Raw genomic sequence first — 20735 nt, forward strand, 5'->3', positions numbered from 1 at the left:
AACTTAGTTCGATAGTGTGTGTTCATTTTTTTGGACGACATATTGATATTTTCAGCTACGGTTGAGCAACACGACATTGATGTGGAGAAAGTTTTGAAGTTGCTAGAAAGCAACGAGCTCTAAGTCAATGAGAAGAAGTCGGAATTTTATTTGTTTGAGGTTCACTACCTTGGATACATAATCAGTGTTGAGGGCATCCGACTTGATCCGACCAACGTGGCTGAGATTGTCAATTGGGAGATACCACAGACCGCATACGACATCAGATCCTTTCTAGGTATATGCCATGCATACTCCATCCACATAGATAGATTCTCTAACCTCTCGGTGGATCTCGCCGATCTGTTAAAGGGTGTCAAGACTAGAAGGCAGCGGATCCGAATGACTTCACGAGTGTTGGAGTCGTTCAAGAACCTCAAGGTGGCTTTGTCAAAAGTGCCTTGTCTAGCACTTGCCTCTTGGGACGAGCCGTTCCAAGTAATTACCAATTTGAGTAATATCGTGTTTGGAGTTGCATTACAATAGAATGGCCATCCGGTAGCTTACATGCTCCGTAAGTTATTGCCCGCCGAAAAGAATTCCTCGGTCTACGATCGAGAACTCCTAGCACTTATTTAGGCCTTGAAACATTGGAAGCGTTTCCTTTATGGCCGTGAATTTGAGGTTCATACTGACCTATCAGACATTACACTGGATTCAGACAATGTCAAGTGCGGAGTGACCGTCAGCACCGCTGGAGCCAAATCTTCCAGCAATTTGGTGGTATTATCGGATACCTTCCAAGAAAGGCCAACCCAATGGCCGATGCTTTGAGGAGGAAGGGAACATTGACATTGATTTAGACCACTAGACTCGACCTTGTTGATATAGGACTAGATGACATGAAGCAAACGTACGTGGAATTCGAGGAATTCGGTAGGAGCAGGTATCGGATGTCACAGGACCATGCCACTTTTTTGATACGAGATGGCTGGCTTTTCTACTAAGGCCAACTTTGGGCGGCTCTTCTCCATGACACCCATGACGCCATCATTGGTGGTCACCAGGGCATGAATTTGACTCTGGAGATGAAACTGGCCTTTGGTAGAGACCAAAGTGCGGTAGACTAGTAGTCACCCACACACAGTGTAATCCAGCAAATAACACAGACAAAAGGGAGCTAGAGTGCTCCTACACAAAAAGAACGACGACTCTTGTTGGCCCCAAAGCTTGGCGCCCCTTTCGGTATTTCTTTATTCACATTCAATGGAAGAGTGCAACTGAATACATCATGGCCATACATGGCTTATACATATGCATGTCCAAACTGCCAGTCCAGTCCTCTGGACCTCTTAGCATAGAGGTTTCACAAAACCCTGTGCCCCAAAACACCACACTGTTATTCACCTCTAATCAGCTAAGATAGTACATCCACGAGGCCTTGAATACGCATCTAACTGGCCCATGCACATAGCCAAAAACACAGCCATACATTAGTTCGTAATCTCTTCCAAAAACATGCTAAGTTTGCTCCTATTTCTGCCCACTTAGGCTGCAAATCCCTCCTCTCACAAGGGAACATGAGAGACACTCCCGAACATAGCATAGCCAATGCTGCATATCCCGGTGTCAGTCTAGCTCTGGCTGCTGAACCCATGGTGAAGCGTGTGGCTGCTGCGGAGAAGGTAACCCCTAGGTACATGTATGATGTCACCACCTCCACCTGGCGTCCTGCGAGAGTGAATGTCAGCTGACTCCTGCCTTGTCTCGATGTATGAAAGACCATAACCTTGGTTTTCCCAAGGTTCACAGTAAGACCCCTCTGTGTGCAGAAATCATGGAGTGCATGTAGATGCTGCTGTAGACCACCTGGAGACTCAGACACTAATACAATATCATCAGCATAAAGCATAATATGTACTGAGGTACCTGCTAAATCAACTCCATCTCCGCCTCCCCGTGTAATGAAGTCAGCCACCTCATCAATGTATAACCCAAAAAGCGTGGGGGAAAGTGGGCATCCTTGCTTCACACCAATGGTGCTAGCAATAGTCTCGGACATACCTCCTGGACATCTGACTCGCCCAAAAACCTGCTCATATAATGCATAGATGCCCCATGTCATATCTGCTGGTATGCCAAGAGACTGCAGGCGCTGAAAGAGCCTCTCTCTGTGAGATCCCTGTTCCCACCGAGCAACGGATTCAGGATACTGGCAGCGGAAGTAGCACTTCTCGCGTGGGACAGGGGTCCCACACTCGAGGCCTCACCCACGGATATCCGGATAAGAGACTAATCCGTCGGTTGTTCCAAAATCGAACCCGGAAAAAACTTCCTTTACCCGGAAAGCACGGGCGATTCCATCAGGATAACTTTTTACTCTAACGTAGTCAAGATCATTTCTGATCAAACTCATCCAATTGCATCTATAAGATATTTGGTCAGATCAAGGAAGAAACTTGCACTTGGATCATTGGGATCAACGCTTTTTTCCCCATTCAAGAGGCACAGCCGTTGATTCCTATCCATAGAACAATTACTGTCCGGGATTTACTTTATCTATCGTAATAACAAAAGTTGAGTCTCGATTTATGGATCCATCAGTCCAGCCTAACCCCATCCGATCCCATGGGTTAGCCAACCGCCCAACCACTGTAGTGATGGGATCCAATTTTGGAATTTGGTTAGGTTTTGTCCCGGGTACCAAGGAAAAGAGTTCCAAGGCTCCCTAGCCGGAAGTTCATGCAAACATAGAACTAGCCACACCACTTACACACCCAATATGAAATTGCCTTTTTCTTAGCATCAACTAACTTTAAAACAATCCTTTAATGAAACCATAGTACCACTGATCATAATCTTCCAATTTATCCGGTTGATTCATAATTTCCCATCATTCCTTCATCAGAGTATCTATGGCATCATTGGCAACTAGAACGCTCACCACCTGTCCACACAGGGGGCCTTTTCAATAGTTCCTAGCCCATAATACTCGGCAATATAATCACTTATAAAAATCAAGATGGACTCTCGTTGAAGATCAGCAAGATCAACCAACAGATCCATATAAAGAGCCATGGACTCATCCATTGAAGACCGGCAAGGTCAATCAACCAGATCCATGCCCGGTTTCACAAAACAACTCTTACTCCTTGTTCCAATATCTTCCTCGACGCACGCGTGGGTATCCTGGGCGACCCAGAGCCCGAGCACCGTATGGTCATCACCCTCTAGGATCCTTCGCAGGTGACCTAGCGCTTCACTCATAGGTTGCTTCCTTGGTCCCTCATCCACCGTACCGGAAGCTCACCATTTAAATCGAACCGAGGCTGGTCAAGACCTCGGTCGACCTTGCTACGCGAGACGTCCTCCATTGACTCTCCGTCAGCAGTTGCAACTTTAACAGTTAGGTCTTCATGACCTTAATCCACAAGATGGTCAAAATGCTTCCCCAGCATTCTTGACATAAACAGTCATTTACAAACAGTCACAAAATACAGTTTCTAAATCAAACTCTCGTCTTTCCACATTATCCCTCCTTAGTCCACATTACTTATTCCACATTCCATTCAATGTGTACTCATTCTCATCCATTTCCTCATATCGACGACACATTAATTCACATTCACATTCATACATCCACATTTACATGGATACATCCATTTTCACATCCTCATTTATACATCCACATCCCATATCCACATTCATACATACACATCCATATCCACATCCATACATCCACATTCACATTCACATCCACATTCACATCCTCATTTATATATCCACATCCACATCCATATTCACATCCATACCTCCACATCTACATGCATACCTCCATTTTCACATCCTCATTTATACATCCACATCCCTTATCTACATTCATACATACACATCCATATCCACATCCATACATCCACATTCACATCCACATTCACATCCACATCCACATTCACATCCTCATTTATACATCCACATCCACATCCATATTCACATCCATACCTCCACATCTACATGCATACCTCCATTTTCACATCCTCATTTATACATCCACATCCCTTATCTACATTCATACATACACATCCATATCCACATCCATACATCCACATCCACATCCACATTCATATTCACATCCATATATCCACATCTACATGCATACATCCATTATCACGTCCTCATTCATACATCCACATCCACATACATACATACATCCACATCCACATTCCCATTCACATCTATACATCCACATCTACATTCACATCCACATTCCCATTCACATCTATACATCCACATCTACATCCACATTCATATACATCCACATCCACATTCCCATTCACATCTATACATTCACATCTACATCCACATACATACATACATCCACATCCACATTCCCATTCACATCTATACATCCACATTCACATCTATGCATATACATCTTCATGCATACATCCATTTTCACATTCATACTTCCACTTTCACATTCATACATCCATACTCCCATCTCCACATCCACACATCCACATACATACATCCATTTCCACATTCCCATTCATGTAACCCCATATGTCTTCACATCTAATCTTTTACATCACATCCATTCTCGCCCTATCACAACCCATATACATCCTATTCTATCACATACACTTCTTACCTCATCCCATACACATCTTATCACATCCTATCACTTTCCATACGCATCTTATCAATTCTTATCACATCTCATACACCTCTTATCACATCTTATCACATTTCATATCTTTTAAAAAAAAAAAAGAGAATTCTTATATTTAATATAAGATTTCTCTACACATTTATTTATACATAAATTCCATTTAAGGAGACTAACACTTTCGAAATTAAAATCAATCTTTTATGCATCTTCTTATGCATAAATTCAGTTTGGTAGGAAATTACACTTTTAGAATAAAAGAATTTCTCTTATGCATCTAAGTTAAGCATAAAATCCATTTATGAGGAAAATCACACTTTTAGTATAAAAAGAATATCTTTTATGCATACCTATATGCATGAAATCCAATATGATAAAAGTAACACTTTTGATATAAAATTTTTTCCTTTATGCATACTTCTATGCATGAAAATTAAAAATGATAAAAGTAACACTTTTGATATAAAAATTTTTCCTTTATGCATACTTTTATGCATGAAAATTAAAAATGATAAAAGTAACACTTTTGATATAAAAATTTTTCCTTTATGCATACTTTTATGCATGAAAATTAAAAATGATAAAAGTAACACTTTTGATATAAAAATTTTTCCTTTATGCATACTTCTATGCATGAAAATTAAAAATGATAAAAGTAACACTTTTGATATATAAAAAAATTTCTTTTATGCATACTTCTATGCATGAAAATTAAAAATGATAAAAGTAACACTTTTGATGTAAAAAATTTCTTTTATGCATACTTCTATGCATGAAAATTAAAAATGATAAAAATAACACTTTTGATATAGAAATTTATCCATTATGCATACTTCTATGCATGAAATAAAAACGGTAAAAATAACACTTTTGATATAAAAACTTATCCTTTATGCATGATATTAAAATTCAATTTCTCCATGATTGTAATGAAATTCTTTCAATTAATCTAGGATGATAATTCCTAGAATATGGTAAGAAGTCCTCTTTTTATGCTTTGAATGAGATTATTTTATGCATAATTTTTATAAAAATTTTGCCATAGCTCCGCTGCTATGACTGATAAATCTCAATTTTTCTAAGGGATAATGCTTATCATTAAGGAATAATTAAAATAATCTCTAATTGGATTATTAATCCATAATGGATTGAATCATTAATATACATAAACTAAAAGCATAGAAAAAAAAGCCATTAATTTGACCTCAAGCATAGCTTAATCTTGGGTTAAGGAAAAGCTTTATGAAAAGCTAAATTTGGATTGAGAATGGGTCATGAGTATGACCATTTCTTGAGTGAGAGAGAGAATTTACATAAAAATCATTAGAATTTAAACATAAATGAAAATTAACTTCAATAGCATTATGTAACTCTTCACTACTATTCAAACTTCAATAGCATTTAAAAAAAAAAACCATACCAATTAAACTTCTCAAGCTTGAGAGGGGTTGAGAAGAGAGAAACATTGAGAAATTATAGAAAGATCAATATTCACTAATTACCTTACAACTTGCTTGATTCTTTGTTCACGGTAGAGGCCCCCAACCAATCAATTGGTTAAGTATGTTGATGGAGTCACTAATGGAGATTGAAGAAAGAGGGAAGCTCCAAAAACTAGTGAATTATTAAATGAATTCACAGTTCTTGGCTTAGGTGGAGTAGAGTAACGATGCATAAACACTCTCTATTTTTCAACAAGGGGGAGGCTTCTATTTATAGGAAAAATTGAGCTCCTAACCAAACAAACTGATTCTAGAATTTTCTAAATCAGTTTGGTCAATATTTGACCATTTTTAGGTTAGTTAAGCTAACTTTTTGGAACTAGACTTGAATGAGGAGAGAGGAGAGATGAAATATCTCAATTTTTATGAGTTTAAAACTCATTCAAGCATGTGAAATATGCACCTCCTTTAAAGAACTCCCCTTTCTTACATATGTGTCATAATGGAATCATTTTAATATTGCTCATAGTTTTTTTACTAATAAACCTTGTACATTTTCAACTCTTCATCTTATGTGAAATATGCACCTCCTTTAAAGAATTCCCCTCCCTTACATATGTGTCATAATGGAATCATTTTAATATTTCTCATAGTTTTTTACTAATAAACCTTGTACATTTTCAACTCTTCATCTTATGTGAAATATGCACCTCCTTTAAAGAATTCCCCTTCCTTACATATGTGTCATAATGGCATCATTTTAATATTGCTCATAGTTTTTTACTAATAAACCTTGTACATTTTCAACTCTTCATCTTATGTGAGCATTTACTCATTTTTGGATACCCAAAATATCTCATATTTTTAATATTGCTCATAGTTTTTTACTAATAAACCTTGTACATTTTCAACTCTTCACCTTATGTGAGCATTTACTCATTTTTGGGTATCTTCTTTTTACAAATTTGGATTTATCTACTCCCTACACATGGATTGATGCTATTGGCCCATAGGAACCTTAATTGGACCATAGTCTAAAGATTTCTGAAAATCTAGACCCTTAGACTAAGGTTCTTTATACCTATTTCCAATTAATTCCAATTGCACATTGGAAAATTCTTTTTGAATTCTTGTTTCAGGGGAACTCATCTGAATTATAAGAGATACTTTTCTATCCAAAAATATTCAAAATCTGAATATTCTCTCTCTAGAATATTTTCTCTCTCTAGGCTAAAATAGTTAGAAACAAGGTCTTTATATTTCTGAAGAGGGGTTGATTACAGGGGAAGATACTAGACATCAAAAACGGGTTGGGGGAGGAATCTTACACTCTCGTGGTACTGTGTCATATCTGTTGGTATGCCAAGAGACTGCAGGCGCTGAAAGAGCCTCTCTCGTAGTACTGTGTCAAATGCCTTGCGGAAATCCACAAAGCAGCAATAGAGCTTTCTTTTCCTCACTCTGGCTTGATCAATCATACATCTCAAAGTGAATACATGGTCAGTGGTAGAGAAAGCTGTCCTGAAGCCTGCTTGCCCTGATGAGCGTAAACCTGCTCGCTCAGCATATAGTGTGCATTGTCCACTCCGCAGGCAAACCCTCTACTAGTGCCCTGTTAAACAGGTATGCAAGAAAAGGAGCCAAAGAATGTACTGCATATATGAGATGCTCACCCTGTAGGCCCATATGGTTGGCGTCCTGCCATGGTGTAGGCGGCGGATAGCTTCCTTTACCATCGAGTGGGTAAAGAAGCTAGCTGTGGTAGGTCGAGGCTCTTGTGGCTGAGGTAAAGGTGGCTGCTGTGGGGCATGGTATAGGCCCTCTGCATATGTGTGCCATGTCTGTGGGTGTGCAATGGGTGTCGGTGTCCGGGGCTCTCTGAAGTGCCGCCATGAGATAGGGCTATCTCTACTCATGAAGAAATGGAAGATCTCTAGCTCCTGTATCTCTGCGAAGGCTCGCCTTTTACGGCGAGTAAGTCTCCTCATCTCTCTCCTCGACTCCTGCTCTGTGATGGCTCCCAAGGCTCTCTGTATGCGGAGCCGTGAGTATAGGGCTGTGCACTCGTCATCATACCATCTGTTCTGGGGCATAGTCCCAGATCTCGCAGGCTCTCCTAAGTGGACACGATGTGGGAAGCTCTGTAATGCAGCCGTGTGTAGGAGTGATGTGTAGGAGTGATGCCACTGTAATGGTATCCATAGGTGGCAAGGGATCCATGAGTAGGAGCCCATCCTCTACTCTGCCAGTGTATATGTCTGCCATGTCATGTGTGAAGTAGATGGTAGTGTGTGGCATCGGTATGTGGGGGGCTGGTGATACTGGTGATCCGGCTAGTGAAAATGCGAAGTATGTATGATCTGCCCCGATAGGACGAGGTGGAATGGAGAATGAGGTGACAAGCTGTGATGCCTCCAAAGACCCCATAATGTAGTCTACCAGCGTGCCTCCGGTCCGTGTATGACCCCCATGTGGGAAGCATGTCAGCACTCTTGATCCCGGCCACTGTAGCATCCCGTTATAAATAACGTGACGGTGCCTGACTCCCAACTCTAGTAAGTGGTCTCCATAATGTCCTCTGTCTGGTCCAGTGTCCTTTGATGCCCGACTAGCCCCTATCTCCTCTGGATCCACAGGGTGGAGGATCTCCATGTCATCATAGTCATACACCTCACACTGTGTGCTCTGTGTAGATGCGCTAAACCATCATATATGTATAAATCCTCCAGCAAAGATATGCCAAAAACTTAGTCCATAGTCCTTGGTCATGTCCGTATGAAAAACCATGTAAACCAAGCTTTTCAATCATAATGTTTACTTGAAATAGTTCAAGGCAAACGACACAAAATTCTCCTTGCACGGGCATACAAGGGTTAAGTGTCCAAAAACACTTGCAATAAATTTCAAAAAGCAGCAACTTTGCAAAATTCAAAGTATACTTACCTTTTCCTGCGAGCTTTGTCATGAAGCCAAAAGAAATATCTCCTCGGTATACACATAAGATATCTTGAGATATGGCTTCATATAGCTTGTTGTAAGCTTGATTTATAATCCACAGTAATCCATATTGAAAGAGTGTTGAACATGGGCACATAAAGCCAACTCCATACTTCGAGGATAATATCTGTGAATCCATAAATCCTTAGACCAAGCTGTCTATTGCTCATGACTGCTTCCACAAGCTCAATAGCAAAATTGTTGGTCAGTGTAGTCCCCACTTTTGATCTTTTCTCTTTCTCATTGTTGGAAGGAAGCCTTTTCTTCCGAGAAAGCCTATGCTGCTCATGTTGCATAGCCATCTTTCAGGCCAAACTTGCCAGTAAATGCTTCAGCTTTCTTCTGCGGAAAATCCCTATTCACACCTTGTCTCTCACACTAAGTAGAACCAAAGGTGTGAAGAGGATTTTCCACAGAAGAAAGCTGAAGCATCTATCAGCAAAGTTTGGCTTGAAAGATGGCCACACAGCATGAGTAGCATGGGATTTTATTCATTGTAGTGACTCATAATGTTTATAAGTCGGTGTGTTCACATATGATTAGAGATGGGCTGGACATATTATTATTTTGGGCATGTATGTAGGGACAGAAGGAGGTGCTTAGAGGAAACTTAGGCTACAAGCTTGGGAAAAGCACAAAAGTTGATATTTTGGGCTGAAACTTGGGCATCAAGCCAAGAAAAAGCATAAAGTTGATATTTTGGGATGAAACTTGAGCATCAAGCCAAGAATAAGCATAAAGTTGATATTTTGGGCTGAAACCTGAGCATCAAGCCAAGAAAAGCATAAAGTTATATTTTTAGACAAGTTCAACTATTTTGGGCGCACAACTATTATTGAGCTAGTCGACAGATCTGGGGGGCTGTTTTTAATCATGCGCATCCATCCTCAGACTTCTCTGCTGGCCGACTGCAGCTTTCTCTCTCTTCTCTCTTGCGCTAGCCGTACAGCAGCTTTTGGTGTTGTTTTCTTGTGCTGGCCGTACAACAGGCATTAGCTTTCTTCTCGCTTGCGCTGGTCGTATAGGTGATGTTTGCTGGTTGTACAAGATCTGGCCGTACAACGGCAATTCTCTCTCTGTCTCATCTGGCCATACAGCAGCAGATCTCTCTCTCTCTTTCTCTTCTGGCTTTGTTATGGGCAGATTCTGGGGCTGTTTTGGAGGAATCTGGGACAGTTTTGAGAGCTCTTCTGGGGCTGATTTGAGGCTCTGTTTTGGCACGGAGTTCAGGGTTGTTTTTGGCTCCGTACCGGCTGTTTTATGGACTATTCATGAGTTGATTCATGGGACTGTTTTGAGACAGTTTTCGGATGGCTTTTGGTGCTGTGTTTTTATCTTGGCACTTGATGGATATCTGATGATGCTTTGTGGAAAATCCGGTGCTATATGCATCCGCACCTTGGTTTATTGTAAAAGCTTCTATCTCAATAAAGAAGTTCCTAGGGGGGCCGGCCGTTCTGGCTCAGTGCGGTGTATTCATATTGTATATTACTCTTCCGCTGTGTTTTCATGCTCTGTGGCTGGTATTTGAAGTGTTGGTCTATCGTTTCGGGTTCTCCCCTTTCTTGTTACAACATGAGCATGAATCAACACATCTGTCTCACAGGCATCATAAACATATACATCTTGATACCACATAAGATAATCTTGCACATGACACAGCACCAGGGGCTGAAGTTGGGCCAGCCCCCTCCTAGGTATTTTAATTACCAACAGAGTGTTCCTCTTGTACAAGATGTGGGTGCCCTGGAGTTGCACTCCTCTTCCAGCACCAGATTTATCCAAATTTGTGGAAAACAAAGTAATACAAGCTCTCGGTCACGAACGAGAGCAAAGCAATCACCAACTTCTCAATAAAGAAAGTAAACCCTCGGTCACCAACTAGTGCCAAAGCAGTCACCCACTGCTCTTCCAGAAAAGCCAACCCTCGGTCACCAACCAGGGCCAAAGCAGTCACCAACTGCCTTCCCATGAAACCAAGCCCTCGGTCACCAACCTGGGCCAAACTGTCATCAACAGTTCCCTTGGTTTCACGGTTGTCCACACAATTGTGCAAATCAACAGCTCCAAACAGGCCCAAAACAGCACTCAGACCAAATCGTTTTGCATCCAATGAGTAGGGTTGAAGCCAGGCACAAACTGTATTGGTTCTATCCCAAGAAAATCCTTGGTAGCGTGCTGAATCAGCATAGCTAGCTTGTAGAGAAATAGGAGAAGCTGTCGACCAGCCCTAGAGAGCCTGTATGCAACTCGACTGGCTCTCTATAGCTTGTAAGCAACTCGGCCAGCACTAGAGAAGAGAGAAAACACTGTCAGCCAGCCGTGTAGCACCAGTTTTGATAGTCGACCAGCCTTGCAGCACATGCACAGAGTCGATGAGTTGTCTGGCAACAGTAGAAGTAGTCGGCCAACCACAAATCTCTCCTCATTGCTGTCCAACAGCCCAATGCTCTCTACATAAGAAGTCGACCAGCTCTTTTTGGCTGCCCTGACTTGTTCATCACACCAAACTCCCAGAAAAGTAACTCATTGGTCATAAAAATAAGGCCTTAGTCTCTTTTAACAACTCATGGGCTTTTGGTCCAGTGCTCGGATGCCTAGGCTCATAATAGGTCCCGGTTCATTAATAAAGTCCAACCCGATGTGAACTCCCTTATAAATTATAAGTTTGTCTGCCTAAACTTTAATGAATATGAATCTCCAACCATAGAATTTAGTAGACAAAGGAAATAATAATTAGTATGCACACTTGCCACTTGCAAAACACATAAAAATCACCGCCTTAGTTCCAAACAGGTGTGCACATACACGTCCAACGGGGTGTCTAGGCATCCCCGGGGTGTCCAAGCGTCCCCGATGCCGGTTGACATTCACAGGTAAAATACTATGCAATATCCAGGAAAACAAAACAAGTCACACGTGCAAGTGCATTTCATAGGCAAATGCTTGTGCATGATGATTTGGATTAAATCTCCTAGTTTGCCATCTTGTACACCAAAACAGTCGCGACCATGGACACTATCCATGCTGGATCCAAATACTGTACTCACTAGAGCAATTGCCCTTGCATGAGTCCAACTAACTCACCAGTTTCACCAACCCTTCCATGAGTTCACATCATAGTCACGAGAAACGGGAACGGAAATGTTGTAGGAATGGAAATGGGGAAACGAGTTTTTAGGGGTGGAAATGGCCGTTTCCTGTGAAAATATCACTTGGAAAACAAGAAACGTCCATGGAAACGGATGGGGTCTTGAAACGGAGAAACGCGTTTCTAGGGACTGAAACAGCCGTTTCCTGTGACTATGGTTCACATACTCACCGAACAGAGTCACCAACTCTTTCATGATTCAACACACTCACTAGGGTCACCAATCCTTGCATGAATGCATAAATTTAGTAGTTGGAGTCACCAACACTTCTTACTGACTTAAAGTCACCAACTCTATTCACTCATTAAGTCACCAACTCTTATTGCGCACCACTCTTAATGATCCATATGCATGCCCAAGCCAAACACGCTTCACATGTCCATATGGTTTACATGCTCGCCAGGGTTTCCCTCTCCATGAGGCTTCACTCACTAGGGTCACCAACCCTTACATGAGTCTAGATATTAACTTACTAGAGTTACCAACTCTTGCATGAGTTCACAGGGTCACCAACCCGAAGTCACTCACCAAGGTCACCAACCCTTCCATGAGCTCATGAAATACTCACTGGACAAAGTCACCAACTCTTTCATGATCCCATGAGTTCAGATAGTGAGTAATTCAGATAGTGAGTAACCAGAGTCACCAAATCCTCTCGCTAAACATAGTCACTCACCAGGGTTAGCACCCTTCCATGTGCATCCGTAGTTGGCATAGACACGGTCCCCTTCCAATGAGATGTTAGATCACATGACCCTTGGCGTAGACATAAGTCCCCTACCAACAAAGCGTCATGTCCACTCTACCACATGCACTTCGTGTCAGTACTCAGAGCATACACTTTGGAGGAGAGGTGGGCTCAAGTTCACTCTACCAAGAGACCGCGACTACCGAGACACAGACCACCACTACACCATCAGGCCCAGTCTGCCCAGATCCAGGCACGATACCTTAGAGCTATGGAGGAGAGAGTCCAGAGGCTACACTTGCGCACAACAGATGTGAGAGTCATCCTCGCCCCATGCCCCATGTATGATGTACTACACCCCACCATCTCCACTGGGTGGAATTAGTATTATACCATTTATCATGATTGTACATCTATAGCATGCTAGACAGTGACTACATAGTGTGCTGCATATGACCAGGATTAGCTTTTCATTTCAGTTTTTCTTTCCATGATACTCGGGACATGGACCTGTTGCATACAGATTTGTCTCATAGGCCAATCTGGCCTTCCGTAGACGTTAATATATCTTTTCTTTCTTTCTTTCTCTTCTACCACGTGCACTCCGTGGTGGTATTCTGTTGATAGGCCTGGAAGGAGAGGTGGGCTCAAGTGTAGAACATAAGATGAGAATGAATCACCGACATAATTATCTTGGTGCTCCATAAAGATTTCTACTACATATAGTTTTACAGGCATTTTGGCTGCCAATAGAAATCCATAGAAAAATCCTTGATCCATGAGATATCCATGAGTTCTATAAATCCACTGCATCCCGAATAAAAGGGAGCCAATAACATAGTCCATCCCGAGAAACAAGGAACGAGAAACTTGATTGACGCGCATAGTCATAGTGACAAAAGCATCATCAAAATCTAGTAAATCTTCATTGGTGATAGATAAATGACTCCGTAGCACATAGAATACCAGTAGTTTAGTGGCTTTGTAGCCAAAAGAGAGATATCTGAACTACTCAAAGTATCTATCTTGCAAGACATAGCAATAGACAGAGGATTCTTCTTGCACTGACATGCAAGAGTGGAAGTATATATATTCAACCAAAAACTGAACATATAGATACTTCTTGCATGTACAAAGCCAAAAATACTTTGCTGATAAAAAGGATATTGACAAAAATACATTGCTGAAGTGTATGTAAAAATTAGCATCCTTGCACAAAAATTTACACCTTGATGTGAGACTGAGATCTGCCAAACTAAAATTCAAATGAAGCTTCAGCATCGTCATAATGCGTGATCTTTGGTTGAGGGTAGAAGACTATCATGTGACCTTCGGCTCTGCAATCTGTACATGTGGTTGCCACGCATGCAATTTCATAGTAGGCTATAGCTTGGGATTTCGTTCGACGTGCTTCTCATCCCTCAAACTCAAGAGGTGCTGGGTGAGAATCTTCAAGCTTCTCCTGTTCTTCAGGAGACGTTACAGCAAGCAAGCGAGGCCTATTCTTCTCATAGCATGTTTGCTCATCCAAATCCTCAGGTGTGCGTTTTGTGTATTGCTTAGGAGGTTTTAGGATGAGGAAAACATCGTTTGGCTACACCTCAAAGTCATCGTCCTCCCAGAGATATTTGAAAGACAAGTCTGCGGGATCTTCAGCGTACATTTGGGCTAGATCTTCAAAAATATCCATAACCGACAGACAGGTATAGTGAATGTGAGTAAATTGCCTATAACTTTTACATTATTACTCATATGATGTTTCCACTTTGCATATCACAAATAAAAATAACATAGAGCTTACCTGATTTATCGAGTAATTTTTGATGTGTTCTACTATTTTCTATATTATTTAAAAGGTATTAGAATTGTTAAAAAACATACTATTTTATCCTCCCACCACATCTACCATTTAAAATGCTCAAATTGTATGGATCTAGTGATGATTAGATTGGGAAAGATTAGTATAATGGGGGTATAAGGTAAAATTACAAATGTAATGGTTGGATTTTTGTAAATTTACTTTGGAAAATTTGTTATAACTGTTAGAGGCCCATTAAATCAATTGTAATTTAATTCTAGAAAATTAAATATTGAATCTTTCAATCTAAAAACTCTAGGGATCAATACTCTTGTTGCCGGACTCTAGTGTGGCCAACTGCCTGAGGACCTTGTCCACCTTCTCTGAATAGAACTCCTTCTTTGAATAGAACTCCTTCTGGGCATCTAGAGTCTTCTGGAACTCTGCAAACATGTTCTCGAACAATGTCTTGATGTCGCATCCCAGCAGTGCTGTCCTGTCCATAGTATCAAGGCGAAGAGAAAAACCTTCCGAGTCTCCCAAAATCTTTGCTCTTTTCCAAAGAGTCTGGAAAAGCTGCGCTCTGATACAACTGTCACAAATAGCGGAGACTCGGAACAAAAGACAAAACTCTTCAAGTATTCAAACAGAGAGTACACAGCAGGAAGCCACAAGAAATATGAATAAACAGCACCATATGCTCATATAACAAGCCATCGTTTTGCATCATTCATCTCATCTCAGCATTCAGCAATCGGATCATCATCGAGTCAGCATCAAGCACCATGGTTTTGCAGCATACAAGCATCCAGCCTTCCGCAAAACGCAGCATCATCAGCATAGGGACGAAGTGATTCAGTCCATAACCGTTTCTCAGCCCTACTGCAGATTTCAGCATTCATACACTTGATCGTTTTCTTCATCCTCCCAGGTGAAGGTAAACACAGCATATTCAGTCATTCCCCATGCATATTCACAGCCTAGAACAGTCCCAATTCAGCCCTTTCAGCCACAGTTTGCAGCCTTCCTACAGCCCCTTGCAAAACCCACTCCACCAGCTACTCCCGACTTCATGTCCCTCTTCTTTCAGGTGGAACAACAAAGATGAGAGGATGAGGCCAGATGGCGGGAAGAAAAAGCAGACAAACGGGACTATGAGGAAGCTCAAGGTAGGCTTGAAGAACGGCATCAGGCTGACCTCGCAGCTCGGGAGCACCAACGAGAGCTCGATCGAGAGCGAATGATACTCAAACACAAGCGGAAAAGGGAGGCCATGCATCTATAATTTCAACACACCCTCTCTTCAGTTTCTCCACCCATAGGTGCCACCATCCGCCCTTTCTTTATTTGCTTTATTTATAAGCTTTTAGCCATTATTAGCCCTAAAGTATTGATTATAAGCTTTTAGCCAATCTAGACCTCTTTCTTCTGTTAGCGCCCTTAGCTCACGTGTGACCCCTCGAGGTCCCCACATGCCCTAGCTAAGCCGTTAACCCTAATATTGGGTTAACCCTAACCCTAATCCTTGTTTAGCACACGTCCCTAGCCCTAATTCACACTTAATGCCACGATTTGGTAAGAGTCAATCATTGATTAGTGGAGTAGGGCTTCTCGCCACATGTCATACATTGATGCTTTTTGCCTTAATATTAAAATGTGTCGATATTGGTTGTTTTGATTGGTTCTCTATTTTGATTGATTAGGCAATAGGCTCACACAAACCCTTCTAACATATGAAGATGACAGTTGTGTTTTCTTCCTTCTTCCTTCTATTTCATGGCAGAACAACTGATCCAAAGCTTTGTGAAGGTTGCTAAATCCTTAGCATCAGTTGAGGTCCTCAATTTAGAGGGGAAAAGTATTCCTGTGGCTGATTTATGGAAAGATCGCAGAGTAGTGGTGGGCTTTACCCGCCACTTTGGGTAGGTGATCTTCTAACAAGAGTTCCTTATTTACAAGTTTTGCAGCTTAACAACCATGTGAAACTCCTTGATCTTTTGATGCAGATGCGTTCTTTGTATGAAGCGAGCTGACCTCCTTGCCTCTCGCAAGGTAGAAAGTGGTGCCGGCTTGCATTTTTGAGATGGCTGCTGATCATACACACAATTTGTACAGTTGTGCATGATTGGTTTGGTTATTCATTGTATTTTGTAGGATGAAATTGATGCAGCCAATGTCTCCCTGGTTATAATAGGGCCTGGAAAGGTGGAGCAGGTATGGGGCATGGTTTGGAGTAATGCCTTTTTGTAGATATCTGGCATGTAAATTGTGGTCTCATTGTTTGGGCATCATGACTTGCATTGCTATATCTTTTAATGTTTGTATTCTTGTGCATGATGCAAGGAAATGGGTTCACATTAGCATGTTTCTTTTTCTTCTTCTTCTTCTTCTTCTTCTTCTTCTTTTTTTTTTTTTGGGGGGGGGGGGGGGGGGGTGTGCAGGAATGGGTATATATTAGCGTGGGGGTGTGAGGTGTGTGTGCATTAGCATGGGTGTTGTGGTATTCGAGGATGTAAATGCATTACCATGGCTGCTGTTGTGTGTGGGTACGAGAGTGCATTAGTATGTGTGTGGGGATGGTTGTGCATTAGCATGGGTTTTTGTAGTGTGTTGGTTTGTAAGTGAGAGTTTGTGTGGTGCCTAGAGATGGTATGTGTCAGCATGTTCATGCATGGTGTGTGGGATGTGTGTGGTGCTTGGTGATGGGTATGCATTAGCTTGTAATGTGTAAGCTAGTTGACAAGGCTATCCATTTTGTGCTCTGCAGGCAAAGGATTTTGTAAAAAGCACAAATTTTCCAGGAGGTAAAGCATGTCTCTTGTCAAGAAATTGGGGCCTGTGCGTTACTTGTGATATAAAGATTTAGAAGGTAAAAAATGATTTTGCAAAGTGGTGTTTGACTAATTGCGTTGATCACGTGTCCTACATTTTTTCCAGAGGTCTATGCAGATCCGAATTTTGCAACCCATGAGGCCTTTGAGTTTGTATCTGGAATTGGATCAACTATTTCTTTAACGGTATTTCTCTCTCCTCTTTAGGATTCTGCTCTGGAGTGAAAGTTTTCTCCAAATGTCAATTAAGTAATGACAATGTTGGCCCCTACCAGGGCCAGGGCATTGTGAGGGAGGGGAAACCCTTTAGCTTAAACACTGGTCAGTGATAGTAATGGACGTTTTTTTCCCCTTGTGGTTTGGGAGCTTTATTTCATGAGATGTGGTGGTAATGTCTAGGAATGATGATCAAATGTAGCCAGCGTTAGCTTAATTTAAATAGGCAGGGGAGCTCATGTGATAACTTTCTTTAACAGACAGGGTTGAGAGTCATATCTGCCTATTTAGAAGGTTATCGACAGGATTGGAAGCTCTCCTCTGACAAGGATACTGTTTCGAAAGGCGGCTGGTAAGGGCTTTTCTTGCTATACTTCAGAAAGTAGGCTGCTATGTACACAAGGTGAAGTGGGTTCAAACTATTTTTTTTACATGAATATAGAAAGCAGGCCATTTGTGGCAGCGGGCATTTACCTGAGTGGCGCCTATCACTCGGCGGAGTCGTCATCTTGTTTGGTGATGCTCACAACCCATGATCCAAGCAATTAAGTCCGCAATGCCACAGGGCTATCATGTGGCGGCGCCATCATTTTGTTTGGCGATGCTCACAACCCATGACCCAATCATTCAAGTCTGCAATGTCACCTATCTGTGACCGGAGATGACATCTGGCTCATCATGCCCTGGTTTGTTCTCGCAGGTCCTGAGAACTTGATGTCCTAGTTGTCCTTAGTTTGCATGATCTTAGTCTTCAACTACATGATGCAAGACCTTTGCAGCCCTCCTGTTTGGCTATTCTATCTGTCACCGTAGCGACTATATTTTATTATTCACTTAGTTGTGCTCAAACTTCAAAATCAGTTGCCAAAAGATATTTTGTCAAATCTCTCTCTCTCTTCTTGCTTGCTCGATTCTGGTATCTTGAAAGAATTTATTTATTTTTTGCTTCAGGCTTGGCATTACAAAAAGGTGTGCCACCTTTATGTAAGACCTTACATACAAAAGTTTCCCTCATGCTTTTTAAAACGCATGCTCTATATCAAGCAACCCTAAGAGACCATCCTTGGGATTAACTTGGAGCAAAGCCTGCAAAGAGTATATCTAATTTTAATTTACCATGTAAGATAGATTCTAACTTAGGGATGATTGATCACGTAGATTTCTAACACACTTGATCGAGCATCCATACCATGTGTGATGTGATTTGATGAAAGTTCACGGAGTCGTTGCATTGGCTATATAAGAGTGTACAAATGGCCACAAATAATAACAAAGACAATGAATACGCTTAGTTGATGACCCCTACAAACACCATGAAGCATTGTTGATAAAGGACACTATTTACAAGCCATTGGCCTACGTATGACACTGGCTGATTCCTAAGGGCAGAATAATGTGCCAATGAAGTGGAAAAAGCATGGACCAATCCCCTAAGGCTCGTTGCTGATGAAGAATTCAAGGCATATAGGCTTAAGGCTTTTTCTTCAGTTAGAAGGCAAAGCTTCAAGGCATACGTGCACATACACAAGGGCTTTTGGGGGCTAGTTTACACTAGGCCTTAGCTTGTGTCTGTAGGGCGACACACTTGGTATTGAGGTTTTCACAATGAAGAAAATGGATGGCAACCTGCAGGGGCACTGGCACCATACCCTGTGCAAGATAAATGCCTCCCTGAAGTAGGGTCCCCTTAGAAGGTCACTACCTGAGATGAATAAGGCTACATGCAAACCACCACCCTCACTTTGGCAGCTAAATCAGTTATTCTTGACAGGCAAAAAGTTTCCCTGCTGAAGGGTTTCCCTTCGTTCTTGTTAGAACTTGTCGTTGAGAGATTTATGAAATTACTGTAACGTGCTTTACTCGCAACTTTCCCTGTTAGCAGTTTTATAGTTGGTTACTTGCAACCATAGCAGTTATAGTAAATTTTCCTTGCAAGAATTCAGGCAGCAAGGAGGGGTGCTTGTTGCTGGTCCAGGAAAAGAGAACATTGTTTATCTTTTCAGGGTAATCATTCTATATCTCACCCACGTCTGTACAATTTTTTATTTTATGTGCTTTGGTTATTTCATGCTCTGTGTTATGATAGATGTTACGATTCTCTCATGATGAAAGGTGGACTTGTTTGTGAAGGATGTGCAAGCTGGGGATGAACCAAACATGGATGACATAGTTGCAGCCTGTTGCAGATTTTAACATGAAGCTGTGCATTCTGAGCCCTTTATACATGTTGCATGTAAAATTTTAATCTTGTAAATTGTCAACCTTTTACATGAGTTTCTCGCTTTTAGCTCGAGACTATACATGCAAGGAGATAGCCATCACATTGTATATCAAATTTAAACCAAAATACTGAGTGATCAATCCGAATGCTGGATGGAGGGGAAAGCACTTATCGGGCCTAGCCATGATTTTGCATGATGATGGTGGTGTTCAACAAGGGGCTGTGTGTTTGATTAACTTAATCATCAAAGATTTTCTGGGTCTTTGAGTCACTAGTAAAAGATTACATAGGATGATATGGATACTTTAATGCAAGCACTATCATTTGAATCCGGGTCACTCCATAAAAATCAACTTCAATCAATGACCACTTGTATTGTGGAGAGGATGACATTGAGCTCCTAAGAGGCAACCACACGCACACGCGTAGACAAGCACATGAGAGATGGATGGCTCAATTTTTTTCTATTATCTTCTCTTCTCTACAACCATCAACTAAAGAGATGAGAGTACATACTAATGGAAAAGTACTCTCCTACTATTACATACAAAGGTCAAACCTATACAAAGGTCACACCTGATTACATGAGTTGGCGCTATAACTATTCCATAACTCTAGTACACCAAACACAACCTAGAGGCATACCACTCATAATCACACCAACCATGCCAGTGGCGTAAACAAGAAAGCTATCACCAAGGTGGGACATCAATGTGTTTGCAACACTAGTTGAACTCGATATCTC

The 20735-nt window shown here is 41.5% G+C and overlaps 1 protein-coding gene across 3 annotated transcripts in view; it reads left to right on the forward strand.

The window, feature by feature from the left end:
- The window catches only part of LOC147641547 (Thioredoxin superfamily protein), a 64029-nt gene extending 43826 nt beyond the window's left edge, over nt 1–20203 (forward strand). The window contains exons 2-9 of one of the 3 annotated variants that reach the window (XM_086787996.1): nt 16506–16644; nt 16729–16774; nt 16877–16936; nt 17490–17526; nt 17660–17739; nt 18030–18121; nt 19713–19773; nt 19900–20203. In XM_086787996.1, coding sequence (XP_086644122.1) covers nt 16506–16644; nt 16729–16774; nt 16877–16936; nt 17490–17526; nt 17660–17739; nt 18030–18121; nt 19713–19773; nt 19900–19962 — 578 coding nt within the window. In that variant the 3' untranslated portion in view covers nt 19963–20203. Of the gene's footprint in view, nt 1–16468; nt 16645–16728; nt 16775–16876; nt 16937–17489; nt 17527–17659; nt 17740–18029; nt 18122–19712; nt 19774–19899 lie in introns of all 3 variants that reach the window. The other 2 variants (XM_086788149.1, XM_086788061.1) reach the window with 2 other exon arrangements.
- Nucleotides 20204–20735: the final 532 nt, after the last annotated feature.

This window comes from Cibotium barometz, chromosome 1 (genome assembly GCF_041138505.1).
Source record: "Cibotium barometz isolate CiBa-2024 chromosome 1, ASM4113850v1, whole genome shotgun sequence".
In the NCBI taxonomy this organism is placed as follows: domain Eukaryota; kingdom Viridiplantae; phylum Streptophyta; class Polypodiopsida; order Cyatheales; family Cibotiaceae; genus Cibotium; species Cibotium barometz.